Consider the following 21004-nt stretch of genomic DNA (forward strand, 5'->3'; position numbering starts at 1 on the left):
GTTTTAATTTACTATTTAATTTTAAGAATATTTTACTTTTAATTGCAACGAAAAATGATTTTGCAAATAACAATTTTTTGTCTGTTATTTAAATTCAGGAAAAAAGTGAACTGGGAGCTAAAGATGATGACATTACAGATCAAAATCATGAGGACAGCAAACAAAGAGAAGAGGAGGAAGATGTAAAAGATCAAAGTGAATTTGATCCCAATGAAAGGTATTTTTATCAAAGCTTTAAATATCCATAGTTATCTAAATCCTAAAATACTTTTAAGAATTACTTTAATTAGATCACTATTTTTTTATTACTTATTCATTAACTAAGAGTTATGTTATAGGGATGACAATTACACAAATGAACCAAACGAAATTCCTGAACAAATGGATTTGGATGATAATTTGCAACTTGATAAAGATGAAATGGGAGATGACAATGAAGAAAATAATGGTGAGCTAAACCAGTTTTTGCATATCATTGTAGTACTCCCAAATTTTAAAGCTGTTTTTTAATATTGTTTTTTTAACTAGATGAACAGGATAATATGGAATTAGGAGAACAAGATGATTTACCTCTTCCTAAAGATGCTGAAGGTTTTTGGTTATATTTTTTTCAACTATTCTATAAAAAAATATTTTATTTTAAACACGAGTATTTGATACCTGCAACAACTTGATATATATTAAACAGTTTAAAAAAAATTAACAAACTTTTGGTATTAAGGCTTAGTTTGTAAAAATTTTTAACATATTTTAAGAAATTAAAGATGACAAAGAAAATGCAGAACAAGATGGAGAAGAAAATGGTGATAAAGAGGAAGGTAATATAGAAGAAGGAGAGGAAGATGAAACCTCCCAAGACCCAGAGGATGAGCACTCAGATAAAGCCCAGGAAACAAAAGATCAGGATGAAGAAGGAGAGGAGGAGTTAGATACAAAAGGAGAAGATGCAGGAAATGAATCTAATCAACTTGAAAATGAAAAAGAACAAGAAAATGGTGAAAATGAAAATGATGACAAAGAAGAAAATGTAAAAAAAAAAAATTATTTGATTATTTCTTTAAAATTTAATTTGAAGTATATTTTATTATTTAGATCCTTTTTTAACTTTTTTTTGTATTTTACTGATTTGTTTTTAGGAGAATATTGGTCATAAAAAATCTGAATCACAACTTCCAAATCAGGAAGAAGAAAATGAAAAATCTGAATTTCCAACAGAAAATACCTCTAGGTTTTTACTTTTGTTTAAACATTTCTTGTTTGCAAACTTTTAAGAACCACTTAACCTAGCTTACTTTACACTTGATTAAATGCAACAACTTTTTATTCTTTTTTATTTATTAGAAACAAGATCGAAAAAACTGAAGACGAAATTGTCCAAAGTGAAAACGCAAACGAACAAGTTGAACAACAAACTAGAGAAGAAGGTAAATATATATTTGTGTTAATTGTAAAAATTAAAATAAAAAATCTTGGTAAGTGTAAAAAAAGTCCTTCCTTCTACTTTTTAACCAGTACCATAAAACCTTAATAATTTTAAATTAAATTTAAAACTTTTTGTTTAAGGAAAAGATGATGAAGCATCAGGAGCAGCGCCCTCTAGTGAACAGAGTGGTGTTGATTCCTCAAACACCATGTCTTCAAATTTAACAGACCAGAACCAAGGTCATGACATGCAAGAGCAACATGATAAAAAGTTGGGACAGAGTGACTCAAAAAGATCACTTGCAGATCCAAAGGTATGTTAACAACTTAATGGTTGTTAGTAAAAATAGGATTTCATAAAAATTAAATAAATTTTAAATAATTTATAATTTTGTACAAATTAATTTATATAGGATACTGTTCCTAAAAGATTAAAAACCATGGAAACTGAAGTAAAAGAAACTGAAAATAACGAAGAACGACATCTTAATCGAGATGCTGATTTTTATCAACATCTTGATGATGAAAAAGCAATGTAAAAAAATAAATTTATTGTATTTTAAGTACTTTAATAAAGTTAAAAATATAAATAACTAAGAGTAATTTTTGATTATTTTTAGTTATGATAAGGAAACCTTAGACGCTGCAACAGAAGACCAACAAGAACAACAAAAAACTAAGAAGGAAAAAGAAGATGAAAAAGAACTAAACAATTCAGAAGTAAATACATATTAATTTATGTCCTATATCTTTTAATTGTGAAAAAAATTATAATTAATTTGTCTAAATAAAAAGGCTAATTAGATGATTTTTTAAAAATAATTTTTAGGAAGAACAAGATACAAACATGGAGGATCAATTTGCAGAAAAACAGGATGATGTCGTTATGGCAACTTTGGATGATAATCAGCAACAAGATTCTGAAAAACAATCTTCAAAAATGGTAATACAAACAGTTGCTTTTAAAAAAACATTGCAAATAAATATTATTTATAGGCTGTTAAATTTTGTTATATATGACATTTTCTAGCAAAGCAAAGAGGCAATTGATGTAGAGGAAGACTTCCCCCAACAAAATGAGAAGGAAGAAGCTATAAAAGACGATACCATAGAAACCAATGATTTTAAAAACCTTCCGCAATCTTCTATTCATACAAACGGTTTATTTTTTTTAATTTTTAGTTCCCACATAACTTTTAATTAAAATCACTCAGATAAATGTGATTATTATGTGCTGGGTTTTTAATCTTACTTGATTTTAAAATTGGCCTAATTTTAATTCTTTATATATATTAGTTATGGATTGGAGTTCAGATCTTAATTTGATGTCACTAACACAAGATGAGATTTCAAAAATTAGAAAAGAAATGGAGGAACAGTTAAGAGATGTTGCACAAAATACTAACCAAGTTGAGGTAAACAAAAAACAACTCAATTTTGTACTTTAGTTAAAAAGTTTTAACTAAAAAAAAATAATTTATTTATGTCACTACCATCTTATAAAATATTTTATTTTATTTATTTTGTTATTTTAGCTTGCTGAAGCGGAGAAACTATGGCATGAATATCAGAGTTTAACTCAACCTTTGTCCCAAGAGTTAAGTGAACAGTTAAGACTGATACTGGAGCCTACACAAAAAGCTAAACTTAAAGGAGATTATAGAAGTGGAAAAAGGCTGAATATGAGAAAGGTAGAAATCACTGTTTTTACACCAATAAAATTAATGTTTCTTTTCAAATAGCAAAGTGATTATAAATATAAATATTCTTTATATCTTTTTTTAGGTTATACCATACATTGCCAGTGGATTTCGTAAGGACAAAATCTGGCTTCGACGTTCCAAACCCAGCAAACGAGAATATCAAATCATGGTTGCCATTGACGATTCAAGCAGTATGGCTGACAATCACACCAAACAGGTAATGATATGTTTTAGGATCTTGTTACCTTTTTGTATTAAACATCGATAACTAAATTTTGAAAGTAGTTACATTGCATTTGATAACCAAACTTTTTTAGTTGGCATTTGAATCCCTCTGTGTTATATCCACGGCTCTTTCCACCTTAGAAGCTGGCCAGCTGGGGGTTTGTAACTTTGGTGAATCTGCCCAGTTGTTGCATGATTTTTATCAGCCCTTTACTGATCAATCTGGTGCCATGATTTTACAAAAATGTTCGTTTAAACAAGACCAAACCAAAGTAGCAAAGGTAAAAAATATCAAAAAAAAAAATTTTATGCAAAAATTTTGTTTTGGATTAATACAATGTGTTTTGCTACTTTAGTTACTGGAAACAAGTGTTGGGTTTATGAAAACGAGTCAATCTACTTCAACATCTAGTGCTGATCCAAGAATCTCACAACTTTTACTTATTATTTCTGGTTGGTCATTTTTTAATATTCCGTCTGTTAGTTCGATAAATGTTACTGAAATTTATTAAACTTTTATTTCGTTTATTTTTAAACTCCTTTAACATAACGTTTTTTAAATAGATGGTAGGGGCCTTTATGTGGAAGGAAAAGAAAAGGTCGAATCAGCAGTTAGAGCTGCTAAAGAAGCAGGAATATTTCTTGCTTTTGTTATTCTTGACAATCCTGCAGTTAAGGATTCAATATTAGATATTAAAGTTCCTATATTTGGAGAGGCTGGCAAGGTAAGTTTTAAGATTACATAATCTAAGAAACTGCTAAAATATTTTTCGAAAAAGAATTATTATTTAAAAATTTTATAGATGCCAGAAATTCGGTCCTACCTAGCTGACTTTCCTTTTCCATTTTATGTAATTATTCGAGACACAAATGCATTACCAGAAACATTAAGTGAGGCTTTAAGAAGCTGGTTTGAACTGGTCACATCTTCAGAATAAAATGGAAATTATTTAAAACTGGTATGACATAGTAGGAAATTGTGCTATCTTATGTGTTGTATTAGCATTGTGGCTAATGAAATTTTCTATTTCATTAATTACTGCCATTTTTCGGTGTAAATAAATCTAAAAAAGTGTAACATAGAATTTTATTACAACGTAATTTTGGAAAACACAAAAACTTACTTTTTATTACCACAACAATTTAAACTGCTTATAATAATATACCATTAAAAAGTATTCAAATTATAGCAGCAATGCAAAAACACAGTTAAAAATAATTTTATTTGTGCTAATTACAATTCTACTAATACATAAAATGTCAATAACTATGCTTCTAAGTTTATTGTATCACCAAATTTTGCATACAATTGAACCTTAAGTCCTTTCATTAATTCTTTAATTTCACTTGATTTCGTGTTAAGTCCTTCAATTTCTTTTTCTAACTTATCTTTACTTGTCTCCAACATCGACTGTGTGTCCTCCAGGGAATGCTCGAAAAATGCTTCTCCAATCTGATACGAGATCATCTCGGATTCATCTTCCAACATCAACAAGTCGTCACTACTGTCCTCTATATTTTGGAGGGTTTTTTTAATGTCTTCAATCTCACTTTGAATCTCATTAAGGCGGACATTTTTTCTGGCAAATTCGTTGATCTTCTTCTGATCTTCCAGGGTGACTTGTGCTTCGTCATTTTTTGCATTCTTCAGCTCCATTTTGTTAAAAAAATTGTATTCTTTATACACCTAAATAACTTTTTAAAAAAGTCCTGTAAAAAATTTTATGTATATTTCTAAATGCCATTTTCTTATGCCTTTTCTTATTAAAATGGCATTTTAATGAATTATACTCAAAGGGTTACTTAATCATAAATTTTATAAAATGATATAATTAGAATTAATTAGGACACAAATAAATTAACATACTTTAGTACAACTTAATGAAAATAAGGTTAATATATATTAACTTTTAAAGTTCATCATCTGGGCTGTGTTTCCATCTTTCAAATACTTTTGTGCAATCAAACTCTGGTTTGCCTAGCTTTTTATTTACAATGTTATGTTGCTTACACAACCAATTCGAAAATGTAAAATTATTTGTAACATCGGGTGGACTTTTCTTAATTTCCTTTTTAAAATCTGTTGCACAAACTTCACATGGGTAAACTTTCGAAAATAAGGACACAAATGTTCTCATATTTGATTTTTGTTCTTCTGACGGTTTCTCTGGATAATAGGCAGCAGTAGTGTGTAGAAATGCCCAGGTTTTTTGCCCCAATTCAAATCTATCTAAGGGGTATTCATCTTCACCAAGTTTAGTTTCTGTTTTAGGATTTTCTTTCTTTTTGGCTCGTCTCCAACTGTTAAAATCGTCGCATACATGACAAGCTTTTTGGCCTAAGCCTAATGTTTCTTTACTTGATTCGTCAAAAAAGTTGTGGGTTCGACCCATTTGATATAGTTTTTGTAGGTCTGTAGGTAATTTACGTAATTCTTTTAGTATGCGTAATTTACTTACTTAGGTAGGAATTAAATCCAATTGCATTACAATTCTACAATAAAAAATTAATATAATCAAGTAACGAATAAAATTAAAATCAGTCTTAAAATTAACATAATTTTTCAAATTAAAAAAAAATTTTACTCGTAAATTGAAAAAACGGTCATAAATTTTATTTCACATGTTTTCATAATATACACAGAGACTGTAACTGTTAAATGTGTGTTTTCTTACCATTTTTTGTAAGTTATTTTTAAAAAAATGTTTATTTTTTTATAATATCTTAATATATTTAGAAACAAAAGTTGTTGGCCCAGGGAAATTTTAAAACCAAAAATTTATCCGCCTCCCCGCTGTCCGGTTTACGTAGGTAAGTATCCCTGTTGTAATTTGATTTACAACGCCCCCTGCTGCCTAATTATTATTGACCCACATGCAAATGAGCTACGCAATTTTACAACCAGCACGTACCTTAAAAGATGTGATTGAGAGTGGCATCAATTATGGCTTACAGTTAATACATATAATTCATTTATATTAATCAAAACGTTTTTGGTAAAACGTTATTAGACCATGGCTTACGTAAAATAAACTGGTCAGGGGTATAAAAAATACAGACTAATTTTGTTGGAAAACTAACAATAAACCGTTATAAAAATGGAGCGTATAAGTCCAAAGCCTACTCTACCTCAGTCCACTAAAAAAAAAACTGAAAAAGTAAAGAAAAAGACAAATTTCCGCTTCGAATTGGATTTATCAAAGTTTGAATCTTCTTCATTTCCAGAATACTCCTATGCAAGTTTAGTCAAAGATCTTAAAAAAGTATGTCTTGTTCTTTTTTATTATATGTTTATTTATAACCTTATTTATTTGGTAATATGTCAAAATAAGTTATTATAATTGATGTTTTTTTTTTATTGTCAAGCTTAAATTAATCTGTGTTATTATTTTATGAAATATATAAACTTTTTATTGAAATTTTACAAGGACAAAGGATTATCTACAAACACCGACAATGGTCAAGATGGTGCTGACAGAAATGAAGCAGAATCAATAGCTCGACATTTTGAAGCAAAATATGGAAACACAAACAAAGGAAAACCCCGAAAACGAAAACATAGACCAACTGAACTAGTGGATATGGGATATGGATATGATGAAACTGACCCTTTTGTGGATAATTCAGAATGTGTAAGTTACCATGAGGTTTAAACAAAGATTTTTTAAGTTCTTTTTTTTGGTCATTTAATTGTATATATATATATATATAGAAATAACAATTTTTAAATGCATTTTCTGTAGTGTACACTTTTAAAAGACCTTTTTTTTTTTACGACACACAATATTTATAATAGCAAAAAATCGTGCTTGTTTATTAGAAAAGTGTTATAACTAAATTAAAGTAACGTAATTAGTAATTTGATCAATTTAGTATTATATTTTTTTGTAAAGTAATTTACTTCATTTGATAATTAAGTTATTTTGCAGACATTAGTTAATAAGTATATAATCAATTTAAACCTAATATTTCATTTTCAGTATGACGAAGTTGTTCCATCAAGTCTTACCACTCAGTTTGGAGGATTTTACATCAATAGTGGGAAGTTGGAGTTTAAACAAGTATCTTCCGACTCCAATGTAGAAGATGAAGATGAGGAGGATTCTCTTCCACTCTCTGCTCACATCAAGAAAAAGAGAAAAGTTGTTCTAACTTCTGATGAAGAGGAACAAAGAGCAGGGCATAGTGGGATCTTGAAGCATAAAAAAGTAAGACTCTCATCTTTTTTACGATAAATATTAATAAATATTTAAATTTATAAACATGTTTTAACTATAATGTGTGACTTAGTATGATTATCCTAATTCATTTCCATTTATAACCTTTTTTTAGCTCACATTTAAACCAATAAAATTAAAATATAAATATTTTTTAAGTATTGCAGTTTAGTAATTTCTTTTAATTTTTGGAACTTTTATTAAAGATTAAAAACAGAAAAAGTTCAAGCGAATTAGATGAAAAGCGAAGAAGGAAATTATCACTTCAGGGAAAAGACAAATTAGGAAAAATTACCACAAGGTAATTGAGAACTATAATGTAAAAGTTGATAATTCCAGTGGTGGTAAAAAAAACAGAGCACACCTTGTTCTACCTAGTACCTAAGATCTTTCTTTTTTTTTATTTTATTTTTTATTTTAGTGCCAAAAAGAAACATACAAAAGTACAACTGTTAGTTGCCAAAGCTAAAGCTCAACAACATCACTTGAACAATTCTGGTAAGTTGTTTGATTTATGAATTTATTGATTTATATATATTCTGACATAATATATTTTAAATTTATACCCAAAAGATTTAAAAGATAGCCTATGTAGTTTTAATTAAAATATTTAAATTCTTTCTGTAGCCAACAGGCTTTTATTTATTTATTTATATATGTAAAATTAAGTCCCCTCTCTATGAATTAAAGTGTGTTATGTTTAAATCATATCCACGGGCTTTAAATACGCTAAATTAAAATTTTAATTAACCTCTAAACTGTGTTTAGGTTCATCATCAGATAAATCAATTAAATCTCATGTTGGTAAAGATCGTAGATTATCTAATGGAGATAAAAATAAAACTCTTTCGGTAATTTTGCCTAGAAATTATACTAACTTGTCTTTTGATTAGTTGTAAATATTCTACATTTTGTAGTTTACCTATGTTGTTGAACAAATTTAATCTTAAAGAAATTGACTTAATTCAACAAATGATTTTAATTAAATTTTTGATTTTTGTTTGTCAGGAAACTGGAAAAGATTTGTTAAACTTTTTAGAACAATCAACTTCAGTTAACATGTCAATATCAGAAATCATGAAATCAGGTTTTTATTTTTATATACAAAATTATTATTTTAAAATTTTTAATGTTGTATTTCGTTGTTACCATTAACAGTATTATAATTGGTGATTGAAATTCTGATTTAGCATTTTAAATTATTTCGTAGAATCTTATAAAAATGGAGATTTATTGAAATCATCTGATGAGGACTTTCCAGCCACCAAACTTTCTGTAACTATTCCGAATAATATTCGATCACAAATCTCATCACTTTCTAAGGTAAACTTATATTTTGTTAATTTAAAAAAAATATTATTTAAAAAAATGTACAATTTTAGCTTAAAAAAACAATTAATTTATGTTTAGTACCAATAATTTGTCTTAATAGTAGTTTTGTAAATTTAGTAAATTTTAAACCCAATATTATTATTTTTACATGCAATTTATATATTTTTCTAGATTGCCAAATCCAATGAAAAAGAAGGCAAAGTCAAATTTTTCTCACCAGACGTTAACAACCTTCTTTACAATATTGAATCAGGATCTCAATCGTTAAGCAACAGAGACAGATTGGATATTTACCAACACCTCACCACCCATGTACCTTGTTCTAAAGATACCCTAGTAAAACGAATGAAGAAATTAGTAACAACAAAACAGGTAAAATATATTTTTGTTGTGTTTTCTTTTAAACCTTTGCAAGTATTTGATGGGTTAACATTGGACTTGAGAGTTAACAGAAATATTATTTTCTTACAGGATGAAAGAGTTCGTCAGCCCCTGTTATTACTTAAGGAGGCAATTGATAAAGTGATGGATCAGCAAATTAAAGATTATGATGAGGAATGTGTTGCTTCACAACTTGCCAAGTAAGTTCGTAGTTAGGATATCGAGATTGTTATTATTTTAATTTAACTTAAAGCATGTTATGCTGTTTGTGAAAAAAATCTGCTATAAGCATATTTAACATGAAGGGTGACTAAGAAGTTTAATTTTGTTGTGACATCACAATTAGGTTAGATGATCGAAATGTGTTAGCAGCATCGACAGATGAAGATGATGAAGGTACAGTGCCCACTAATGGTGAGGAAAAGGCAAAAAGATATTATGCTCCCAGAAGAAAATTTAAATGGACTGAACACATAAGGTAAAAAAATTAAAATAATTATTTGGAAAAATTTTTTTAAACTTGTTAATTAACTTAAATTTAACATAAAAAAAGAGCTTTATTAGGTATCAATTTACACTTTTTTTTTAGAAACTTATTTTTTGATGTGGTTAAACTAAAGGTCGAACATTTTGAAACTTTAAAGAATAAACATACACAATCTCCAGAGGATTATTTAAAGGTTTTAATGTTTATAAATATATTTTAGTTATAAGTTGGCCCAACTCATGCTGTTTAAAATTCTTGATAAATTGTTCTAAATATATTTAATGTTTGTACTGTTTTTTTTTGAATAAAAATAATATTTAAAATGTTGTTTAGGTTTTTTTTGAAAATGAGGTCAAGGTGTTGTGGCCAAAAGGTTGGATGCAATCAAGAATGTTGTACAAGGAAAGCCGAGAAATTCATTCGACCATTACAGGAAATCCGTAAGTTGATGTTTATCTTAATAATTTTGACATTTTTTATAAGTTTCTAAAAATTGGGGTTATTAATATTTGTTAGGTATTATGAATTTAAAAGTTTGATAAATATAAATATAAATCTTTATTACTTGTAATGTTTTTTATTTTAGGATGAAACAGAAAAAGGGTAAGTAATTTTTAGCTTTTATATTTAGTTTTTAAAGGGATTTTATTAAGTTAAAATTGCACAAATTTTTTTATCAAAATCATGTATATAATATTACTATTTTACCTAAAACATTTTTTTAATTTATTTTTTTACAGTTGTGGTAAGTGGGCCAAAAAAAGTTGTCTCAAACACCAAAGTTGAAAAGAAAAACATTTCACCTAGCGATTTTATCTTAAAGAAAACACCAGGTGGCACTCCAGAGCTAACCAAGGTTACAAAACAATTGTTTAAAGATCAAGTTGGTATTTCGGTTAACATGAGCTTAGATGGGGAAGAAATTATCGAAAATAAAAACGAGGATATTTTGAATCGTGCAATTGCCAGTGCGCACCGCGATCTTGCCAAAAAACAACCAACTTTGCAAATGACCACCCTCAAACATCCATCCAAACAACAAGTTTCTTCCCAAATGGTTGCAAACAAACAAACTTCAAAACATCAACCTTCGACGCAAGTGGTTGCATTAAAGCATACACCAAAACAACAACCTGCGTCGCAAATGGTTGTGCCTAAACATACATTAAAAGATTCGCATAAGGCGGGTTCTAATCTGCAGTTAACTAAAGATTTGTTAAAGTCTATGGGTTTGTCCGTTGATCACTTAAAACCGCAAGACAAAAAAGCAGTAAATACGATCAAGACTTGGAATGAGGTACCATCGAAAACTCATGACTCACCTTCAAGTTCAGTTATAAAACAATCCCAAAAACACCAAAAAATTTTACTAAATGATCATGTCCTTCACTCTACAAAGTCGACCCCAAAATCCACTGTCCCTCATTCAAAATCAACCGCAAAATCTCAAACTATTAAAAACGTGCCTTCCAAGGTCCTAACTCAGGCTTGTTATGAACAATACAATGCAGAACTATTAAAATTAGCCAGAATGGTGCCAGGTGCATCCCATTCTCCTGAAAACTCTTTAGCTGGTGTTTTTAACTATCCAGTGCCAATGCCGGGAAATTTGGATGATTTTTCACAATTCATGAAACTCCAGCAAGCTGCGGCAATGGCATCAACGTCATACCAACCATATTTGTCTAGTTTGCCGAAACAAAGTAGTTCACCTTCAGCTAATGAAGCATTTAGGTTTTCTATAAAAGGCACCTCGCCCAAAGTTACTGCAACTTCAAATCATAACCAGTTAAAAAACCAACCAAATTCCTCACAGAAAATTCGACATTCAAACACACCGAAAACAGTTACTGTTGCTAACCGAACAACTAATGAACCATATAACCGACCGTCTGTGGCTAATACTGGGGCCTCAGGGGGTCATTTCACGCCCCCAAAATTTATACCTCCCATAAGTCCCACTTTAACTCATCCTGTATCGAAACTGACATATTCAAGTGAGAAGAAAAATACGCAACATCATTTACAACCTCGAAAAAACAGCGTTTCCCCTGTTAATCCAACATCAAAAGTTCACCCTCAAAAATCTAATTCTAATATACACCCAAGAACACCAAACTACAATAACAAGTCTTCATTCACTCCATACCCTGGTAATTTTCCTTACTCGATGGGGGCTAATTTACCTGTTTCCCTTACCCCGCCTATAACTCAAACCTGTAATACTTCAGGGGTTTCATATGGAAATTACGAACAACTTCTTAAAATGACTTCACCTAACGATCGTGGTTATCTGCCAACGGTAATTTTGTTTTAAACTAAATTATTTTATGTGACAATATTGCATAGAATTTTTTACTTTTTTTTTGATCCAGGGCTCAGTTGACCAAAGAGATAAGGCTGCTATGGAGGCATTGTTGTTAGCTCGTAATCATGTTAAACAAGGTATTTAATTTAGTTCAATGATATATGTTTTAATGACGTTTTAATATTTTTTTTAATTATTTAGGTGCTCGCCGATAAGAAGAAAGTATTGTCATTTTTCTTAATATCATGTTCCTAAAAAAATATTTTTTACTGATGTTAGCCTATTGTCATAAAAAAAAATTCTTATTTTTTTTACTTCACTTTATTGTGGTGCTCACATTTTATGTGTTTTTCCAAGTGATTATTAAATTGATATACTTAAATTCGAATAACAAAACAAGGAAATGCGATTGGTTTATTTTAATCGATTGTTTGTTTTGTTAAACAGTTTTCATGTTTCAACTTAATGTTACACTGCAAATTGTTAAACTAATAATAAAGAAAAAAACGAGTCAAATTTTATTTAGAATTTAACATAAGGTTAAGAACCAAAAAACATCTCAATAAGTCGATACAAAAATACTTACGTATGCTAATGTCGTCACATGACCACACAATCTGTAAAATTAATTCTTTGAAGTTGATTTTCTTATGTAAGTTATCAAAATGCTAATCAATTGTAATTTTCGAGATATGCCTAACGTAAGAAACAGCGTTTTTTAATGATATCAGCCTGTTTTTGTGGTTATTACACGTAGCATTTTGTGCTTATTAACATATTTTTAAAATATTTTGATAATTAGTTAATATTCAAAAAAGTTATGAAACTTTTAACGATAATGTGCCATTTTCCAAAACACGATGTTATATATTTTATTAGAACCGCATTACCCTAACTAACATTCTACAAAAAGAAATTATTGGAAATTCTTAATAAAACAAAAGTTACATTATTTTTTTATTTTGCCAATTGACCTAATGTTTTTTTATCAGCGCCTGTCAATGCGACTCTGTGACGTCACCGACTATACAAATTTGAGTAAAAAAAATATTTTAAAAAATCAAAATTTTAAATCGATAAATCGCTTTACCATTAAAACCGCAGTAGTCTAACGAAAATATTTTGAAAATGAATTAATATTCAAAAAAGTTATGACACTTTTATCGATAACGTTGCATTTTTTAAAGCACGATTTTGTTAAACCGCATTGCCCTAACTAACATTTCAGGAAAAGGAATTATTGGAAATTCGTAATAAAACAATAGTTACATAATTGTTTTATTTTGTATTTAGATTACTTACGTCAACATTTTGGGCATGCTCGGGGATCGAAACGCAACCCATTTGCTGCAGCGGTTGAATTTTCATAAATAAACGTTAAATAATATATTTTAATTTAATATATATAATATAGTTTATTTAAATAAAATGTTATTAATTTTTTTTTGATTTTTTGTACACGCTGTTTAATGTTTATAGGCAAAATTGTTGCAATCAATCAGCAACCTCGTTAGCTCGGTAGAAAGACAACAATCTACTGATCCGAAATCTCCAGTTCGAATCCGATTGAGGTAAAACAGCAGGAACTAGTTTTAGTTGATCAATAAAAAAATGCTTCGAAATATATTTTAATTTTTTAATTATTCTTTATTGATAAATGAAAATATGCATAAACAATATTTAGGCAAGAATATTAATTAAATTAAATTATTAATTAAATTAAATATAACGCTTTTAATTAAATAACAATTTTAGATCAGAATCTGTTGAAAAATTTTAAAATTGCATACAAATTTTTTTTTAAAAAATAAAAAATTTTAAATCGAAAAATAATTGTTGTGTTAGAACCGCACAGGTCCAATTACCGCGTTTACAAAATATTTTTCGAAAATATTAATATTCATAAAAGCTATGAAACTTTTATTAAAAATTTAAGAAATCTCAAAACCTAAAATTTTGTATTTTATTAGACGCGCATTGGCCTAACTAACATTCAAGTTAAAACATTTCGCGAAAATTTTTAGTAAAACAAAAGTTTGAGGTAATTTTTATTTTGGGTTTAATTAGGTCACGTGATATTTTTGGCCAATGATATTGCACACAAATTTTTTAAAAAAAAATAAAAAATTTTAAATCGAAAAATAATTGTTGTGTTAGAACCGCACAGGTCCAATTACCGTGTTTACATAATATTTTTCAAAAATATTAATATTCATAAAAGTTATGACACTTTTATTAAAAATTTATGAAATCTCAAAACCTAAAATTTTGTATTTTATTATACGCGCATTGGCCTAACTAACATTCAAGATAAAACATTTTGCAAAAATTTTCAGTAAAACAAAAGTTTGAGGTAATTTTTATTTTGGGTTTAATTAGGTCACGTGATATTTTTGGCCAATGATATTGCATACAAATTTTTTGAAAAAAAATAAAAAATTTTAAATTGAAAAATAATTGTTGTGTTAGAACCGCCCAGGTCCAATTACCGTGTTTACATAATATTTTTCAAAAATATTAATATTCATAAAAGTTATGACACTTTTATTAAAAATTTATGAAATCTCAAAACCTAAAATTTTGTATTTTATTAGACGCGCATTGGCCTAACTAACATTCAAGATAAAACATTTCGCAAAAATTTTCAGTAAAACAAAAGTTTGAGGTAATTTTTATTTTGGGTTTAATTAGGTCACGTGATATTTTTGGCCAATGATATTGCATACAAATTTTTTGAAAAAAAATAAAAAATTTTAAATTGAAAAATAATTGTTGTGTTAGAACCGCACAGGTCCAATTACCGTGTTTACATAATATTTTTCAAAAATATTAATATTCATAAAAGTTATGACACTTTTATTAAAAGTTTATGAAATCTCAAAACCTAAAATTTTGTATTTTATTAGACGCGCATTGGCCTAACTAACATTCAAGATAAAACATTTCGCAAAAATTTTCAGTAAAACAAAAGTTTGAGGTAATTTTTATTTTGGGTTTAATTAGGTCACGTGATATTTTTGGCCAATGATATTGCATACAAATTTTTTTTTAAAAAATAAAAAATTTTAAATCGAAAAATAATTGTTGTGCTAGAACCGCACAGGTCCAATTACCGTGTTTACATAATAATTTTCGAAAATATTAATATTCATAAAAGTTATGACACTTTTATTAAAAGTTTATGAAATCTCAAAACCTAAAATTTTGTATTTTATTAGACGCGCATTGGCCTAACTAACATTCAAGATAAAACATTTCGCGAAAATTTTCAGTAAAACAAAAGTTTGAGGTAATTTTTATTTTGGGTTTAATTAGGTCACGTGATATTTTTGGCCAATGATATTGCATACAAATTTTTTTTAAAAAAATAAAAAATTTTAAATCGAAAAATAATTGTTGTGTTAGAGCCGCACAGGTCCAATTACCGTGTATACATAATATTTTTCAAAAATATTAATATTCATAAAAGTTATGACAATTTTATTAAAAATTTATGAAATCTCAAAACCTAAAATTTTGTATTTTATTAGACGCGCATTGGCCTAACTAACATTCAAGATAAAACATTTCGCGAAAATTTTTAGTAAAACAAAAGTTTGGGGTAATTTTTATTTTGGGTTTAATTAGGTCACGTGATATTTTTGGCCAATGATATTGCATACAAATTTAAAAAAAAAAAATAAAAAATTTTAAATCGAAAAATAATTGTTGTGTTAGAGCCGCACAGGTCCAATTACCGTGTTTACATAATATTTTTCAAAAATATTAATATTCATAAAAGTTATGACACTTTTATTAAAAATTTATGAAATCTCAAAACCTAAAATTTTGTATTTTATTAGACGCGCATTGGCCTAACTAACATTCAAGATAAAACATTTCGCGAAAATTTTTAGTAAAACAAAAGTTTGGGGTAATTTTTATTTTGGGTTTAATTAGGTCACGTGATATTTTTGGCCAATGATATTGCATACAAATTTTTTGAAAAAAAATTAAAAATTTTAAATCGAAAAATAATTTTTGTGTTGAAACCGCACAGGTCCAATTACCGTGTTTACAAAATATTTTTCGAAAATGTTAATATTCATAAAATTTATGAAACTTTTATTAAAAATTTATGAAATCTCAAAACCAAAAATTTTGTATTTTATTAGACGCGCATTGGCCTAACTAACATTCAAGATAAAACATTTCGCAAAAATTTTCAGTAAAACAAAAGTTTGAGGTAATTTTTATTTTGGGTTTAATTAGGTCACGTGATATTTTTGGCCCAAGATATTGCATACAAATTTTTTGAAAAAAAATTTTAAATTTTAAATCGAAAAATAATTGTTGTGTTAGAACCGCACAGGTCAAATTACCGTGTTTACATAATATTTTTCAGAAATATTAATATTCATAAAAGTTATGACACTTTTATTAAAAATTTATGAAATCTCAAAACCTAAAATTTTGTATTTTATTAGACGCGCATTGGCCTAACTAACATTCAAGATAAAACATTTCGCGAAAATTTTCAGTAAAACAAAAGTTTGAGGTAATTTTTATTTTGGGTTTAATTAGGTCACGTGATATTTTTGGCCAATGATATTGCATACAAATTTTTAAAAAAAAAATAAAAAATTTTAAATCGAAAAATAATTGTTGTGTTAGAACCGCACAGGTCCAATTACCGTGTTTACATAATATTTTTCAAAAATATTAATATTCATAAAAGTTATGACACTTTTATTAAAAGTTTATGAAATCTCAAAACCTAAAATTTTGTATTTTATTAGACGCGCATTGGCCTAACTAACATTTAAGATAAAACATTTCGCGAAAATTTTTAGTAAAACAAAAGTTTGAGGTAATTTTTATTTTGGGTTTAATTAGGGTCACGTGATATTTTTGGCCAATGATATTGCATACAAATTTTTTGAAAAAAAATTAAAAATTTTAAATCGAAAAATAATTGTTGTGTTGGAACCGCACAGGTCCAATTACCGTGTTTACAAAATATTTTTCGAAAATATTAATATTCATAAAAGTTATGAAACTTTTATTAAAAATTTATGAAATCTCAAAACCTAAAATTTTGTATTTTATTAGACGCGATTGGCCTAACTAACATTCAAGATAAAACATTTCGCAAAAATTTTCAGTAAAACAAAAGTTTGAGGTAATTTTTATTTTGGGTTTAATTAGGTCACGTGATATTTTTGGCCCAAGATATTGCATACAAATTTTTTGAAAAAAAATTTTAAATTTTAAATCGAAAAATAATTGTTGTGTTAGAACCGCACAGGTCAAATTACCGTGTTTACATAATATTTTTCAGAAATATTAATATTCATAAAAGTTATGACACTTTTATTAAAAATTTATGAAATCTCAAAACCTAAAATTTTGTATTTTATTAGACGCGCATTGGCCTAACTAACATTCAAGATAAAACATTTCGCGAAAATTTTCAGTAAAACAAAAGTTTGAGGTAATTTTTATTTTGGGTTTAATTAGGTCACGTGATATTTTTGGCCAATGATATTGCATACAAATTTTTAAAAAAAAAATAAAAAATTTTAAATCGAAAAATAATTGTTGTGTTAGAACCGCACAGGTCCAATTACCGTGTTTACATAATATTTTTCAAAAATATTAATATTCATAAAAGTTATGACACTTTTATTAAAAGTTTATGAAATCTCAAAACCTAAAATTTTGTATTTTATTAGACGCGCATTGGCCTAACTAACATTTAAGATAAAACATTTCGCGAAAATTTTTAGTAAAACAAAAGTTTGAGGTAATTTTTATTTTGGGTTTAATTAGGGTCACGTGATATTTTTGGCCAATGATATTGCATACAAATTTTTTGAAAAAAAATTAAAAATTTTAAATCGAAAAATAATTGTTGTGTTGGAACCGCACAGGTCCAATTACCGTGTTTACAAAATATTTTTCGAAAATATTAATATTCATAAAAGTTATGAAACTTTTATTAAAAATTTATGAAATCTCAAAACCTAAAATTTTGTATTTTATTAGACGCGATTGGCCTAACTAACATTCAAGATAAAACATTTCGCAAAAATTTTCAGTAAAACAAAAGTTTGAGGTAATTTTTATTTTGGGTTTAATTAGGTCACGTGATATTTTTGGCCAATGATATTGCATACAAATTTTTTGAAAAAAAATTAAAAATTTTAAATCGAAAAATAATTGTTGTGTTAGAACCGCACAGGTCCAATTACCGTGTTTACAAAATATTTTTCGAAAATATTAATATTCATAAAAGTTATAAAACTTTTATTAAAAATTTATGAAATCTCAAAACCAAAAATTTTGTATTTTATTAGACGCGCATTGGCCTAACTAACATTCAAGATAAAACATTTCGCGAAAATTTTTAGTAAAACAAAAGTTTGGGGTAATTTTTATTTTGGGTTTAATTAGGTCACGTGATATTTTTGGCCAATGATATTGCATACAAATTTTTTGAAAAAAAATTTAAAATTTTAAATCGAAAAATAATTGTTGTGTTAGAACCGCACAGGTCAAATTACCGTGTTTACATAACATTTTTCAAAAATATTAATATTCATAAAAGTTATGACACTTTTATTAAAAATTTATGAAATCTCAAAACCTAAAATTTTGTATTTTATTAGACGCGCATTGGCCTAACTAACATTCAAGATAAAACATTTCGCGAAAATTTAAGTAAAACAAAAGTTTGAGGTAATTTTTATTTTGGGTTTAATTAGGTCACGTGATATTTTTGACCAATGATATTGCATACAAATTTTTTTTTAAAAAATAAAAAATTTTAAATCGAAAAATAATTTTTGTGTTAGAACTGCACAGGTCCAATTACCGTGTTTACCAAATATTTTATGAAAATATTAATATTCATAAAAGTTATGAAACTTTTATTAAAAATTTATGAAATCTCAAAACCTAAAATTTTGTATTTTATTAGACGCGCATTAGCCTAACTAACATTCAAGATAAAACATTTCGCGAAAATTTTCAGTAAAACAAAAGTTTGAGATAATTTTTATTTTGGGTTTAATTAGGTCACGTGATATTTTTGGCCAATGATATTGCATACAAATTTTTTAAAAAAAAATAAAAAATTTTAAATCGAAAAATAATTGTTGTGTTAGAACCGCACAGGTCCAATTACCGTGTTTACATAATATTTTTCAGAAATATTAATATTCATAAAAGTTATAACACTTTTATTAAAAATTTATGAAATCTCAAAACCTAAAATTTTGTATTTTATTAGACGCGCATTGGCCTAACTAACATTCAAGATAAAACATTTCGCGAAAATTTTTAGTAAAACAAAAGTTTGGGGTAATTTTTATTTTGGGTTTAATTAGGTCACGTGATATTTTTGGCCAATGATATTGCATACAAATTTTTTGAAAAAAAATTTAAAATTTTAAATCGAAAAATAATTGTTGTGTTAGAACCGCACAGGTCAAATTACCGTGTTTACATAACATTTTTCAAAAATATTAATATTCATAAAAGTTATGACACTTTTATTAAAAATTTATGAAATCTCAAAACCTAAAATTTTGTATTTTATTAGACGCGCATTGGCCTAACTAACATTCAAGATAAAACATTTCGCGAAAATTTAAGTAAAACAAAAGTTTGAGGTAATTTTTATTTTGGGTTTAATTAGGTCACGTGATATTTTTGACCAATGATATTGCATACAAATTTTTTTTTAAAAAATAAAAAATTTTAAATCGAAAAATAATTTTTGTGTTAGAACTGCACAGGTCCAATTACCGTGTTTACCAAATATTTTATGAAAATATTAATATTCATAAAAGTTATGAAACTTTTATTAAAAATTTATGAAATCTCAAAACCTAAAATTTTGTATTTTATTAGACGCGCATTGGCCTAACTAACATTCAAGATAAAACATTTCGCGAAAATTTTCAGTAAAACAAAAGTTTGAGATAATTTTTATTTTGGGTTTAATTAGGTCACGTGATATTTTTGGCCAATGATATTGCATACAAATTTTTTAAAAAAAAATAAAAAATTTTAAATCGAAAAATAATTGTTGTGTTAGAACCGCACAGGTCCAATTACCGTGTTTACATAATATTTTTCAGAAATATTAATATTCATAAAAGTTATAACACTTTTATTAAAAATTTATGAAATCTCAAAACCTAAAATTTTGTATTTTATTAGACGCGCATTGGCCTAACTAACATTCAAGATAAAACATTTCGCGAAAATTTTTAGTAAAACAAAAGTTTGGGGTAATTTTTATTTTGGGTTTAATTAGGTCACGTGATATTTTTGGCCAATGATATTGCATACAAATTTTTTGAAAAAAAATTAAAAATTTTAAATCGAAAAATAATTGTTGTGTTAGAGCCACACAGGTCCAATTACCGTGTTTACATAATATTTTTCAAAAATATTAATATTCATAAAAGTTATGAAACTTTTATTAAAAATTTATGAAATCTCAAAACCTAAAATTTTGTATTTTATTAGACGCGCATTGGCCTAACTAACATTCAAGATAAAACATTTCGCGAAAATTTTCAGTAAAACAAAAGTTTGGGGTAATTTTTATTTTGGGTTTAATTAGGTCACGTGATATTTTTGGCCAATGATATTGCATACAAATTTTTTGAAAAAAAATTTAAAATTTTAAATCGAAAAATAATTGTTGTGTTGGAACCGCACAGGTCCAATTACCGTGTTTACAAAATATTTTTCGAAAATGTTAATATTCATAAAATTTATGAAACTTTTATTAAAAATTTATGAAATCTCAAAACCAAAAATTTTGTATTTTATTAGACGCGCATTGGCCTAACTAACATTCAAGATAAAACATTTCGCAAAAATTTTCAGTAAAACAAAAGTTTGAGGTAATTTTTATTTTGGGTTTAATTAG

At 27.1% G+C, this 21004-nt stretch overlaps 4 protein-coding genes across 4 annotated transcripts in view; 2 read left to right on the plus strand and 2 right to left on the minus strand.

Moving 5' to 3' along the window:
* The window catches only part of LOC145741283 (midasin-like), a 38713-nt gene extending 34164 nt beyond the window's left edge, over positions 1 to 4549 (plus strand). Inside the window, exons 88-105 of the mRNA XM_082558850.1 lie at positions 99 to 217; positions 339 to 448; positions 529 to 591; positions 756 to 1027; positions 1137 to 1228; positions 1342 to 1424; positions 1564 to 1736; positions 1836 to 1957; positions 2043 to 2142; positions 2252 to 2365; positions 2453 to 2582; positions 2719 to 2837; positions 2958 to 3113; positions 3208 to 3342; positions 3443 to 3631; positions 3707 to 3803; positions 3915 to 4075; positions 4154 to 4549. Coding sequence (XP_082414976.1) covers positions 99 to 217; positions 339 to 448; positions 529 to 591; positions 756 to 1027; positions 1137 to 1228; positions 1342 to 1424; positions 1564 to 1736; positions 1836 to 1957; positions 2043 to 2142; positions 2252 to 2365; positions 2453 to 2582; positions 2719 to 2837; positions 2958 to 3113; positions 3208 to 3342; positions 3443 to 3631; positions 3707 to 3803; positions 3915 to 4075; positions 4154 to 4288 — 2370 coding nt within the window. The 3' untranslated portion in view covers positions 4289 to 4549. The remainder of the gene's footprint in view (positions 1 to 98; positions 218 to 338; positions 449 to 528; positions 592 to 755; positions 1028 to 1136; positions 1229 to 1341; positions 1425 to 1563; positions 1737 to 1835; positions 1958 to 2042; positions 2143 to 2251; positions 2366 to 2452; positions 2583 to 2718; positions 2838 to 2957; positions 3114 to 3207; positions 3343 to 3442; positions 3632 to 3706; positions 3804 to 3914; positions 4076 to 4153) is intronic.
* Positions 4424 to 5141, minus strand: LOC145763977 (prefoldin subunit 4-like). Its single transcript, XM_082575532.1, has one exon. It carries the CDS (start codon positions 5005 to 5007, stop codon positions 4618 to 4620), a length of 390 nt encoding a protein of 129 aa, XP_082431658.1. The 5' UTR covers positions 5008 to 5141; the 3' UTR covers positions 4424 to 4617.
* Positions 5061 to 5849, minus strand: LOC145763976 (FAD-linked sulfhydryl oxidase ALR-like). The gene has a single exon (XM_082575530.1). It carries the CDS (start codon positions 5741 to 5743, stop codon positions 5261 to 5263), a length of 483 nt encoding a protein of 160 aa, XP_082431656.1. The 5' UTR covers positions 5744 to 5849; the 3' UTR covers positions 5061 to 5260.
* A 408-nt stretch (positions 5850 to 6257) lies between these two features.
* Positions 6258 to 12569, plus strand: LOC145751806 (ubinuclein-2-like). The gene is made up of 17 exons (XM_082567913.1): positions 6258 to 6613; positions 6779 to 6982; positions 7331 to 7558; positions 7774 to 7868; positions 7989 to 8065; positions 8336 to 8418; positions 8576 to 8654; positions 8778 to 8890; positions 9071 to 9271; positions 9371 to 9480; positions 9627 to 9758; positions 9870 to 9960; positions 10101 to 10207; positions 10354 to 10370; positions 10508 to 12069; positions 12143 to 12212; positions 12277 to 12569. The coding sequence occupies exons 1-17, from the start codon at positions 6449 to 6451 to the stop codon at positions 12288 to 12290; spliced, it is 3348 nt and encodes a 1115-aa protein (XP_082424039.1). The 5' UTR covers positions 6258 to 6448; the 3' UTR covers positions 12291 to 12569.
* The last annotated feature ends 8435 nt before the right edge of the window (positions 12570 to 21004 follow it).

This window comes from Corella eumyota, chromosome 1, assembly GCF_963082875.1.
Source record: "Corella eumyota chromosome 1, kaCorEumy4.1, whole genome shotgun sequence".
Taxonomy (NCBI): Eukaryota; Metazoa; Chordata; class Ascidiacea; order Phlebobranchia; family Corellidae; genus Corella; species Corella eumyota.